Consider the following 10,509-nt stretch of genomic DNA (forward strand, 5'->3'; position numbering starts at 1 on the left):
GGCAGATTTTTAAGCCAAAAATTCAAGTTTACCAGTTCTTCAGCCAAACCCCACTCTTCTGCACCCTGAGATTTGCAAATCCCAGCAGACCAGACAAAAACCCCAGCAGATCATTGCTCATCACCCAAAAATCAGCCTAGCTGTCGGAGAGAAAGGCTAAGAGAGAACGTCCCACTTGTGCCTTGGCTCCTTCGAGCCAAGATAAAATCCTGATGGGCAATTAAGCAGTGATGTGTTAAGGGCATTAAGAACTAAGGACCTGTGAACTCCACCACGATGTATTGCTTGCTCTGGGCCACCACAATGCTAGAAAAACACGTGAAATATGGAGGTTTTGGCGAAGATGACTCTTCACCGTAGGTGCCAGGCTGCCACTGGGAGCGAGGAGAGGGAGGTTTGCCAGCTTTAGGCAGACCTGGAGCCACGAAGGAGCAACCTGCTTCATGGAGGGCAGATGCCAGGAAGACATCGTACAGACCTGGAGCCATGAAGGAGCAACCTGCTTCATGGAGGGCTGGTGCTGGGAAGGCATCGTACAGCTCAGCTGTGAGAAACAAAACAAGGGCACACACAGGAAATATCGCAGCAGTGCCACTCCATTTTTTTTTTTTTTTTTTTTTAAAAAAACCAGAAAGTGGATCTAAGTTGGTTCAAACATGTAGGGACACCTGCAAACCAGGCTGACGAGACACATGGATGTTGAGTCAAGCTCTTCAGATGTGGAGAGTTATGAGATGCTGGTGCAGGGCAGGAGACACCACGTCACCCAGCAACTCATCAAGCCAAAGGGGACCTGAAAGCAGAGAGGGCTTTCTGCTTCTTCTCGTTGCTGGTGGGGTAATATGGGGACCGGCTTGACAGAAAACCCTTTTTTATAAGGGAAAATACAGGGGAAATGGGCAACATTCCCTCTCTGAAGGGAAATGGCAGCTGGTCTCAGGCCCACGATGACTGCAGCCCACCTTCAGGCATCCTTCAACTGCTTGCGTGCCAACAGCACTCCGCCATTAATGCAAAAATCACAAGATCTTTTGTTTTCCTGATTAAAAAACACCTTTTGGGCACAAACCCTCTCCAGAAGAGTCACCTTCATGCAGTCACCCCTCTCCAGGCGATGCACAGCCCAGTCACCCCCCAGCGCCAGCCCCGACCCAGCTGCCCACACGGCCGGAGACCTGGAGAGGAGAGGAGGCGACCCGCTGCCCTCGGACGCCCTGCAGCCCAGCCCCTCCACAGCTCCTCCTCTGCCGCCATCTTGGGAGAGGCGGGGAGGGAGGCGCCATCTTGAGCGTGGCGGAAGGGGGGGGGGGGGGGGGGCCGCCATCTTGAGCGTGGCAGGGGGAAAGGAGGCGCCATCTTGAGCGTGGCGGGGGGGGCGCCATCTTGAGCGTGGCAGGGGGAAAGGAGGCGCCATCTTGAGCGTGGCAGGGGGAAAGGAGGCGCCATCTTGAGCGTGGCGAGGTGCCCATGGCTGCAGACCTGGGACAGCCCAGAGAGACACCAGACACGGAGCTGACTGAAAGCGTATTCATTGTTTAAGCGAGAAAACCCTCATCTTCAAGCCTCAGGGCGTGTGTGGGGCCAGGATGGCATCACCTAGTGACAGCGTGCCTCAAACCTGGCCAGCCGAGCGTAGGGTGAAGCACTGGTGCCCTGCGTGCTGCAGCTCACGCTCACTGGGTCTCCATCACGCTGGCGGTGAACCAACCCCAGTAAGGAACTGGGCTGCAGCTACCACCACCTAACGTGCATCTTCCAGCCAAGGAAGCCATCGCCTTGCGGTCCCCTTTGGTGTTCACCTGGGAGGAGGATGGAGAAAGAGGAGAGAAATGATGAAAAGGGAAACTCATCGCCAACCGTGCTCCGGCACGGCTTCTGCCAGCACTCGGTGGTTTCCCACCACCCGGGACAGACCAGGAGCACAGAGGCTGCCGTCCCCCACAAGAGAGGCCCCATCCTGGAGGGCACAGCACCCATCTCACCTGGCTCCTTCCAGCACAGCCTGCAGCGATTTCTTCAGAGCCGCGTTGCTCCAATCCAGAGCGGCGGCCAGACGGCTCCGGTGGGCTGGGGTGACCTGGGACAGAGAGGAGCAAGGTGCTCAGTGAGCTGCGCTGCCAGGAGCCCACCCGAGAGCCCTGGGCCAGCTCCTGGCTCAGCTGCAGCCCCGGCTGCCAGCTCACCCAAGCCTGGTCCTACTCACCTGGCTTTGGTACATGGTGAGCACGGCCGTCACCAGCTTGGCATAATTCAGCGACGTGGCGAAGGCTGGGGCCTGCCGGCACAGAGTCAGGACCAGGAGATCGAAGAGCTCGGGGGGCAGCACCTCCTGGAAGAGAGCCACAAGCAGGGAGGGAGAGCCAGTCCTTGCTCCAGCGGGGCTGAAGCTGGCAAGGAAACCTGGGGGACACAAGAGGGATCCCCTCACCTGCCGCCCCAGCACAGCCTGCACTACTGGCAGGAGCTTCTCTGACAAAGGCAACTCCAGGACTTGGCTGCAAAGGGCGGTGAAGAGGAGATGAGATGCTCACACGGCCTCGATGGTGCTCCCGAGTGGCCAGAGCCAGCCAGACCCATCGAGGCAGGTGTGAGGGCAGAAGTAGAGCTGTCACCCCTGTAATCTCGTTAATCATTTACCTTAGAACCAGCCTCACAGAGTCTGGCTCCAGGCACTCCTCCACGAGCTCACACACCAGCTTGGTCTGCTCAGAACCTGCAAGGGAAAAGCAGAAGGGGGAGAGCCTCCAGAGGCTGCCAAATCCATGGCGATGTGCCTGACCCTTTTCTGGCCACCCCTTCACCCAAGGATACATCCCAGTTGGGACACCCAGAAACCAAGTAGTGCCCCCTTCTACTGTTCAGGATAATCCAGCTTCCTTTTCCCATCTGCAGCAAGGGTTCAATTAGCACCAAACCCTAGGAAAAGGGGATCCTACTGTGGCAGGGATTCATGTAGGATGCTTCTCATGCCAGCAGAGCCACCATGCAGCAGCTTTGGCCCCAGCATTAGGAGTTGTCAGGAATCCTCAAGTCCATGGAAGGATGGCAACTGTCCCCAGCCTGGCCTCCCCTCCCTCTCAGGCATCTGTAAACCCATCTCCCATCCTGACTCCCAAGTGTTCACCTGCCCAGGAAAAACCAGCACCATCCCTCTGTGGTTCCTAACAAACATTTTGGGCGACAGCAGACAGCACTCTGCTGTTAGGGCTTCCCTTCCTGCTGGATGCAGCTCACGGCCGCTCTCCATCTCCCTCAGCTGCTCCCAGAAGCAGCCATGCCTCCTTGCGATCCCATCACACCTTCCCCCGGCTCCCGCAGGACCGTGGCCACCAGGACTCGACAGAAGGGCTGGGAATACTTGGAGCAAAATGAAGCGAGGGCAGCCATGAGGTGACGGGAGGGCGGCTGGGTGAGGGACAGGACCTATGGACAGAAAAGGCAGGAGATAGGGATGGCAGTGAGGGGAAACGGGGTGCAGGAAAGCTCTGCCCCCACACTTACTCGCCTGAGAAAGAGCTGCTCTGCCAGGACGGTTGCGCTGGTGTAGCTGAGGTCAGGGGTGAGAGCCAGCAGCCAGCCACAGAAACGCACCAGGAGGTGCTCCGGGCATGTGGAAAGCTGGAGAAAGGAGCACAGCCCCTCGAGCTGGGGACAGCAGAGGGGACAGGGACATTAGGGACAGCAGCAGGCCCTCCGCGGCACCGGTGGTTGCAGCAAGGATGCTGAGGCTCACCTGGCCGGGAGAGGAGTTGTTCAGGACGTGCAGCTCAGGCGGAGTGCTCAGCTCTGAGTGCTGCAGGGAAACACGGACCTTGAGTAACACACCAAATAAACCAATGCACAAAATACAGCTCCAGGGCTGTTCTCTTCCCTACCGCACCCCACTTCGGCCAGCACGGACCCCGCAGCCTGCCCGTCATACAGCAAATCCCTGGAGGTGGAGGCAGGTATTAGTACCTGAGCCCAGAAGAGGTGGCAGCAGGGCTTTTTATCCCCCTCCAGTTGTCCCTGTGAAACCCATCTCCTCCCCGTCCCTTCCAGGAGAGAGATGGAAGCAACCACTTACGTTGGACTCCTTCTGCAGCAGCACTTTCAGCCTCTGTCCATGCACCTGAGGAAAATGAGATGAAGGAAACAGAAATCAGGCTGTAAAGACTCACTGGCTGGAAGGGGACAGGAAATCCTGCCTCGTACCTGGAGAAAGGACTGGACCTCCGTTGCCTGCTCTGCCTGGGAAATCTTCCTGGGATCTCTGGCCGCATCCTGCTGGGAGCTTTCCAGAGCAGCTCCGGCTGGGCTCTGAGCAGATTTGTCCCCCGAAATCTCCCCAGGCGTCTCCTCTTCCACCTCTGCCGCATCCACATTCCCACCCTCCTGGGTTCCCGGGGGCTCAAACGTCGCCTCCTCCAGCAGCAATCTCTTCCCTTCTCTCTCCTCATCCAACTCCAGACTCTCCTCCAACGCTTTCTTGCGCTTCCCATCTTGAAGCACAGAGTCAGCCACGTCCCCAGACGCACCGGGATGCTTGCTGAAGCACCAGTTTAGTTTCCTTCGCCCCTCTGGTTTGTTCTGGGCAATTTTCTGGCACAGGCACCTAATCTGCTGCCGGCACGCAGAAGACAAGGGAGCGGGAGGTGGGGAGCGCTCCTCTCCCCTCAGTCCCTGCCGGAGCAGATCCCTCAGCGTCCGCACCCAGGGATCCACCTGGGAATCCTGCTGCACGGCCTGGAGCAGCCGGCCGAGGCAGCCCCCCGGCACCACGTCTTGCACCACGAGGAGCAGGGAGAAGAGGTTTCTCTGGCACATGACGGGGAGCAGCAGCAGGCGCGGCTTGCTAGAGAAAGGGAGAAAAGGGAGAGGCGACACATCAGAGCAAAGCCCCGAGACCTTATTGCCAACCCACCCCGCGGAGCAGGGTCTAACGGGGCTGTGAAGTGAGAGAAGGAAGCAAACACCTTCACCAGCTTTTGCAGACACAAGCTGGAAGGTCCCTGCTACGATCCCGACTTCACGTATGGACCGCCGCACTGGGGGGAAGAGGATGCACGGTGCCGAATTGGGCACCCAACGTGCCAAACCTCCCACAAAACACCGAATTCTGGAAACAGGTCTGACTCACACAGCCAGGGCTCCCTCCGGCCCCTCCAGCGTGGGCTCCTCGGCGCACAGGGCTGCGGTGAAGGCCTGCCAGGGAAACACCTGCCCCGGTCCCCTGGGGACCCGCTGCAGCATTCGGAGGGCAGCCAGCGTCCCGGAGGAGCCAGAGGCAAGTGTGTGGAGCAAGAGGTGGCACGGCTTGTCAAAGCTCTGCAGCCAAGGGGGGTCCATCGCTGCTGGGGGGGGTTCACAGCCGCCTGCAAGGAAATCAGGGACAGCCTGACGTGGGTCACACCGAGAAGGGTGCAGGGAGGACCGGCACATCCAGGACCCAGCCAGGCTCTGGAGCAAACCTGGGGTCTTCCCTCACCAGCTGCAGTTTTGGGGGCTGCCCTTACCTGTGCGCAGGGGGTTACCCTCATCACCTGAGGATGCAGCAGCTTTACCGGGGACCACAGCGGGGCCAGAGCACCGGGGGCTCCTCTAAGCCCTCCAAAACCGCTTCACCCACAGCTCCTCCATCACCAGCTCAACGCTCCCACCGCTGCCTTCCCGGGGGGGCCGAGAGGGAAGCCCCCCCCGACTGCTGCTGGCGGTGGATCCCCCCGCCCCTCTGCCGCCCCTTCCTCCAGGAACAGACCGGCCCTGACCCCCCCGGGACCCGCAGCCACCCGGCCCTGGGGCTGGCCGTGCCACTGCCCCGGTTATCAGCTCCCGTCCCGCGGTAAACCACGCCGCGAGCAGCCGCTGGCCCCCGGGGTGGCCCGCACTGGGCAGACGCTCACCTGGGAGGGAAGGCGGAGGGCAGGGGAGGGCAGGGTGCCCGGGATCCCCCCGCCCCAACCTCCGTGGACCGCCCGGTGTCCCGGATCCCACCCGCGCCACCCCCGGCACAGGCAGCGCGCGCCGCTTCCGCGCCCGCCCCCCTGGAAAAGCGCGCCACGTATGCAAATTAGCCCACATGCAAAATTCATGAATTATGCAAATTAAACCTTAAACACACACCCCCCCCCCCAACTCCAGCCCCGGGAAGGAGAGCTCCCAGGCAGCGTTACGTTACACAGCACTTTTTATTTGGCTAAAAGCAGTTTAAAGGAGTACCCCACAGCTTCCCGGCTCCCCCCACCCCGGCCCCTCCCGCATTAAAAACCCCCGCTGCCCCCCAGCACCCATCCCAGCCCCCCGCCCCACCTCCCGCGAGGTCTCCCACGGGTGCAGAGCACCACACCGTCAAGGAGGAGGGGGCAAGAGAAGAAGCTGGGAAGCTGTGCCCCACCACCCCGAGACCCCTGCAGCTTCGTCACCCCCCAGCTTCCTGGGGGGAGCGGGAATGCCAGACCTGCTGGGGGTTCCGCCATCGACGCCGGGGTGGCTGATAAATACCAGCCAGGCTATTTTCCCATCCCACCCCACCCCTGCAACACCCTCCATGCCCAGGAGCCACCCCAAACCAGTGCTGGGAGCAGCTAAACACGTCAAAAATAGATGCTTCTCCCTCCCAGAAGATACTTCCTTGCCACCAACAGCACCCAGGCCCAGCGGGGCATCCCCCATGGCTTAGTCCGAGTCGCTGAAGTCCACAAGGAGCACCTCGTGGTCGTATCTTGTGTACCGAAAGCCCGTCTCCATCAGCGAGAACGCCCATTCCAGCACACAGAGCTCCTCGTCCTCCTCATCATCGCTCTCCGAGGGAGAAGGGCTGAACTCCTGCGGCACAGGAGGGAGGATGAGCCCTGGCCTCCAGCCACGTGGCACAGCCATGCAAGTGCCCCAGCCCCCCAGGATGTGCCCCCCCACTTACAACAGGCATCCTCTGCCGCTGCTGTCTGCGTCGTGGCAGCCGGCCGGCGGGCAGCTCGTGCAGGTAGATGCAGTCCGACTTGAACGGACAGCGGCCGCGGTTCCGCACAAAGAACTTGCACCTGATTTTCCTGTAGGATTCAAAGCCCAGTTGTGAGTGCAGCTCCCGGAGCAGGACAGAACCTGCAGCGCCGCACACTCACCCCGTCCGCGCCTTGAAGGTATTGATGAGCTTCTCCTTCTCAGCCACGTCCGAGACCCAGTATTTGTGGGGGATGTAGTAACTGGAGGTGACCCGGCACTCCGGGCAGGCCCTGGGTGAAGGCAATGGGTGGGTCTCCTGAAAAGGGAGCTCAGCACCCAGGCTGGGTGGTCCCACCACCACAGCCTCATCCAGTATCCCCATCCCTATCACAACTCCCAAGCAACTGTTCCCAAAGGAAAGTGGCTCCAATCCCAAAGCTGCATCGCCAGACCCAAGGAAGGATTTCAGGCTGCTGGTGATGACCCATGCCGCGTCCCCCATCCCCACTCACTTGATGACCACGCTCTGGAAGTCCCGGCTGCGACGCCACTTGCGGATGCAGCCCACGCAGTACGCGTGGCTGCAGTTCGGGAGGATGCCAAAGAGCCGCTCCTCCGGCAGCGGCTTCTCGTACACCCTGTCCATGCAGATGCCACACACCACGGCCTCGCTGCGGGCCCTCAGCACCGCGGTGGGGACCGGGGCTGCTGCGGCGCCCGGCTCCGTGGGGACCTGCAAGCAGAGCACCACGGCATTGCAACCCCCCGGCTCCCTCACTGGCCCAGCCTAGGGGACCAACGTGGGGCGACGGGGACTGCCCAGCCACCGGAGACCCCCAAGCCCACCTCTGCAGGGTCAGTCCACGTCGTTGTCTCCACCGCCGCCTCTCTGGGGTCAGTGGAATTTGGATCCAGTCCCCGCCTTCGTGGTTGGGAGCCTGCGGGCAGGAGAGCTCTTTCTTAAGAGGGGAAAAGCACGTCCCGGCCCATCATCAAAGAGGCAGACCGGCTGCTCGGAGGGCACAGGCTTCGCAGTTAAGGTCTGCACCCTAAAAAAGCTGCTACAGAGCTTTTCCACAGCCCCAGCTGGGCCCTGCCCAGAAATGGAGGGAGGAGGATTTGGGTCAATGGCAGACACATGCACAGGGTGCTGCACTGTGACCACCGCAGTACCCTCAGCCCCACTGGTCCCCCCTGGCGCTCTAGCACCCACCTGAGGCACCCTGAGCTTGTGCAGGGACAAATTCTCCACCGATGGCCCCACGGGGGACATTATCAGGTGCTGGAATGTTCTCCTTGTCTTTCTCTTCCTCCTCAATCTCCATGCTTCGGAACTTGAAGGCCACATGTGTCACGCAGGGGACGGGGTGGGACGAGCTGTGTCGGGCTCCCCCCCAGCCCCGGGCCAATGCCACAGGCCCACTGCGGGGCTCTGAGCCCCAGCGGCCGGGGGGCACGGTGGGCACGGTGCCGTAGCGGGTCCCCACTGGCACCGGCTCATCTTGGATGTGCTGGTAGCTGGAGGAGCCCGGGGACAGAGAGACAGAGGGTCCCATCAGCCCAGCATGGTGCCTCCTGGCTCCCAGCCCATCCTCGTGGCATCAGGCCCCCTCCCCGCTGCCCCTTACCTGCACCGCTCTCCGTAGCTGCAAAACCCACTCTGGAAGTACCTGCAGACCTGGGCTGACTTTCTGTCGTGCGAGAAGCGGCAGTTCTGGCCCCAGCGACAGGATCCGCGGGCAAAATCCCTGAGAGATGGAGAAACAGCGTGGCAGGGGGCAGCCCCACTCCCCCAGCCACCCCCCCATCCCCACCTTTGCCTGCACGGGACCATATTTTCAGAGCCCCCGGGCTGGTTTCTGGGCTAAGGAGCCCTTGCCCTCTCCCTGCCCCATTGTGCCTGTCACGGGGCTGGAGTGGCCGCAGCGCCTGTCATTTTGTCACCAGATCCAGAGGCTTCTCTTCCCCTTGAGGACACCAAATAGCGTTGAACAGGGCTCGGCACACAAATCCCGTTGCAGTGATTTGTGTCTCTCCGGAATTGCCAGGGTGACAGCATACTTTTTCCAAATACTTTGCTACTTTATGCACTTGTTCAGTGGGTGAGGTTCCAAAATATCGGAGGTTCCTACTGTCCCAGGTATCCCATGCTATTCCACCCACCCTGCTACGAAGCCTCAGGGCAGATCTCTGGGTGTTATTCGTAAATAGTTGTTTAACCTTAAACAAGACATAGCGATAGGATCACGCTGCCTTTAACACCCCACGGATATTCAAAATTCTCCAGAGTTGTTGTAACCAACCTGGAGGAGGAAGGGAAGATGAAGGAGTGGGGAAAAGCGTCCCCCCCCAGCCCTTGCCTCCCTCCTAGATTGGCTCTCCGAGGAAAAAAGATTAGTAATAGTTTCCCAGAGAAATTTAACACGCTCTGGTCAGATCTGTCGTTATCTCAACCCTTCGCATCCCACGCGGGGCACCAGAAAGGGCTGTTGTCATTTCACCCGGCAGCTGAACACCCCGCAGCCGCTCGCTCACTCCCACTCCCGCCGCGGGACCGGGGCGGGGGGAGAATCGGAGGCGGTGGCGGGGTGCGTGTGGGGGGAAGGTAAAACTGGTGGGCTGAGAAAAAGACAGTGTGAGAGGACAGAAAAGGAAGGGGAAATAATAATGTAAAATAATAATATGATATAATAATATATTTTATTATTATACTACCAATCAAGCCATGCACAATGCGGCTGCTCACCACCCGCTGACGGATGCCCAGCCCGTCGGTGGCGGGGCAGGAGAAGCTGAAAAAGTCCTTGACTTGGTGGAAGCTCCGCTCGGCAACAACCCAAACACCCCCGATTTATCCACTTTATTCTCATCCCCAATCCCAAACACGGCACCGTTATCAGCTACTGGGAAGCGAACCAACTCCATCCCAGCCCCAACCGGGACGCTCGCCCAGCCTTATCTCCCGGCTAACTGCAAAGCTAACGAAGCCCGGGGCTGGGCTGGGCTGGGCCGGGGGGGTCGAGTGGCCACTGCACAAGGCTGGGGGCTCCCCCCGGGGCTGGGGAGAGCGTGGGGACAAACCGGGGGTGCGGAGAGCTGGCGCAGCCCCCCCGGCTCCCCGTGGGGACACGGAAAGGGACAGGGGTCCCCCGGCTCGGGGGTGGCAGGAAGGGGGTGCCCGGCCGGGGTGCTGCTAGGGGCTCCCAGCCGCGGAGGTGGTGGTGGTGGTGGGGCAGCCGGACGGACAGGCTCTGTCCCCCCCCCAGCCCCACGCCGTCCAGGGGAAGCGGGCGGGGAGGCGTTCCAAGGCATCCCAGACCCCCCTCTGCCTCCCCCAGCCAGGGGCTCCCACCCCATCTCCACCCCAATTCCCCCAAAACTGCTCCCAGCCGCCCCCCACCCCCCAACAAGTCCTACCTGCACAGGGGTCTCAGACAGCCCCCCCGAGCCCTTAACGCCCCAGATGCCACCAGCGAGCCCGGCTCCATCTTCTCCCCAGCGGCCGAGAGGGCGGGGCGACCTCCCAGGGCTATTTATGGCCTCGGAGGGGCCCGTGGGCGCAGCCAGGTAACCGTCCGTCACCTGCCC

General features: G+C 60.9%; 2 protein-coding genes across 4 annotated transcripts; both read right to left on the reverse strand.

The window, feature by feature from the left end:
* Positions 1 to 1,375: 1,375 nt before the first annotated feature.
* Positions 1,376 to 6,010, reverse strand: FANCE (FA complementation group E). 3 transcript variants are annotated; one of them, XM_063356467.1, is made up of 12 exons: positions 5,883 to 6,010; positions 5,120 to 5,354; positions 4,195 to 4,834; positions 4,067 to 4,111; positions 3,734 to 3,793; positions 3,502 to 3,645; positions 3,300 to 3,423; positions 2,638 to 2,713; positions 2,429 to 2,495; positions 2,204 to 2,329; positions 1,983 to 2,077; positions 1,376 to 1,799 (listed from the first exon to the last, which is right to left on the reverse strand). In XM_063356467.1, the coding sequence occupies exons 2-12, from the start codon at positions 5,326 to 5,328 to the stop codon at positions 1,796 to 1,798; spliced, it is 1,590 nt and encodes a 529-aa protein (XP_063212537.1). In that variant the 5' UTR covers positions 5,329 to 5,354; positions 5,883 to 6,010; the 3' UTR covers positions 1,376 to 1,795. The 3 variants fall into 3 exon arrangements, with proteins under 3 accessions (XP_063212537.1, XP_063212538.1, XP_063212536.1); XM_063356468.1 differs by lacking the exon at positions 1,376 to 1,799 and having other exon boundaries at positions 1,979 to 2,077; XM_063356466.1 differs by lacking the exons at positions 1,376 to 1,799; positions 5,883 to 6,010 and having other exon boundaries at positions 1,979 to 2,077; positions 2,204 to 2,495; positions 5,120 to 5,599.
* A 644-nt stretch (positions 6,011 to 6,654) lies between these two features.
* LOC134525729 (probable E3 ubiquitin-protein ligase makorin-1) lies at positions 6,655 to 10,414 on the reverse strand. The gene is made up of 8 exons (XM_063356860.1): positions 10,339 to 10,414; positions 8,550 to 8,669; positions 8,135 to 8,439; positions 7,768 to 7,859; positions 7,434 to 7,654; positions 7,101 to 7,211; positions 6,899 to 7,028; positions 6,655 to 6,804 (listed from the first exon to the last, which is right to left on the reverse strand). The coding sequence occupies exons 1-8, from the start codon at positions 10,407 to 10,409 to the stop codon at positions 6,655 to 6,657; spliced, it is 1,200 nt and encodes a 399-aa protein (XP_063212930.1). The 5' UTR covers positions 10,410 to 10,414.
* Positions 10,415 to 10,509: the final 95 nt, after the last annotated feature.

The sequence above is a fragment of the Chroicocephalus ridibundus genome, chromosome 20, assembly GCF_963924245.1.
Source record: "Chroicocephalus ridibundus chromosome 20, bChrRid1.1, whole genome shotgun sequence".
Lineage (NCBI taxonomy): Eukaryota > Metazoa > Chordata > Aves > Charadriiformes > Laridae > Chroicocephalus > Chroicocephalus ridibundus.

Excerpts from the sequence above, each read along its gene's own strand:
- FANCE (XM_063356466.1), bottom strand. The coding sequence starts at position 5,421 with ATGTGCCGGTCCTCCCTGCACCCTTCTCGGTGTGACCCACGTCAGGCT. Across the intron at positions 4,112-4,194 it reads AGGTCCAGTCCTTTCTCCAG|GTGCATGGACAGAGGCTGAA; the intron begins GTACGAGGCAGG and ends CATTTTCCTCAG. Across the intron at positions 3,646-3,733 it reads ACAACTCCTCTCCCGGCCAG|CTCGAGGGGCTGTGCTCCTT; the intron begins GTGAGCCTCAGC and ends TGCTGTCCCCAG.
- LOC134525729 (XM_063356860.1), bottom strand. The coding sequence starts at position 10,409 with ATGGAGCCGGGCTCGCTGGTGGCATCTGGGGCGTTAAGGGCTCGGGGG. Across the intron at positions 8,670-10,338 it reads TGTCTGAGACCCCTGTGCAG|GGATTTTGCCCGCGGATCCT; the intron begins GTAGGACTTGTT and ends TCCATCTCTCAG. Across the intron at positions 6,805-6,898 it reads AGCGGCAGAGGATGCCTGTT|GAGTTCAGCCCTTCTCCCTC; the intron begins GTAAGTGGGGGG and ends CCTGTGCCGCAG.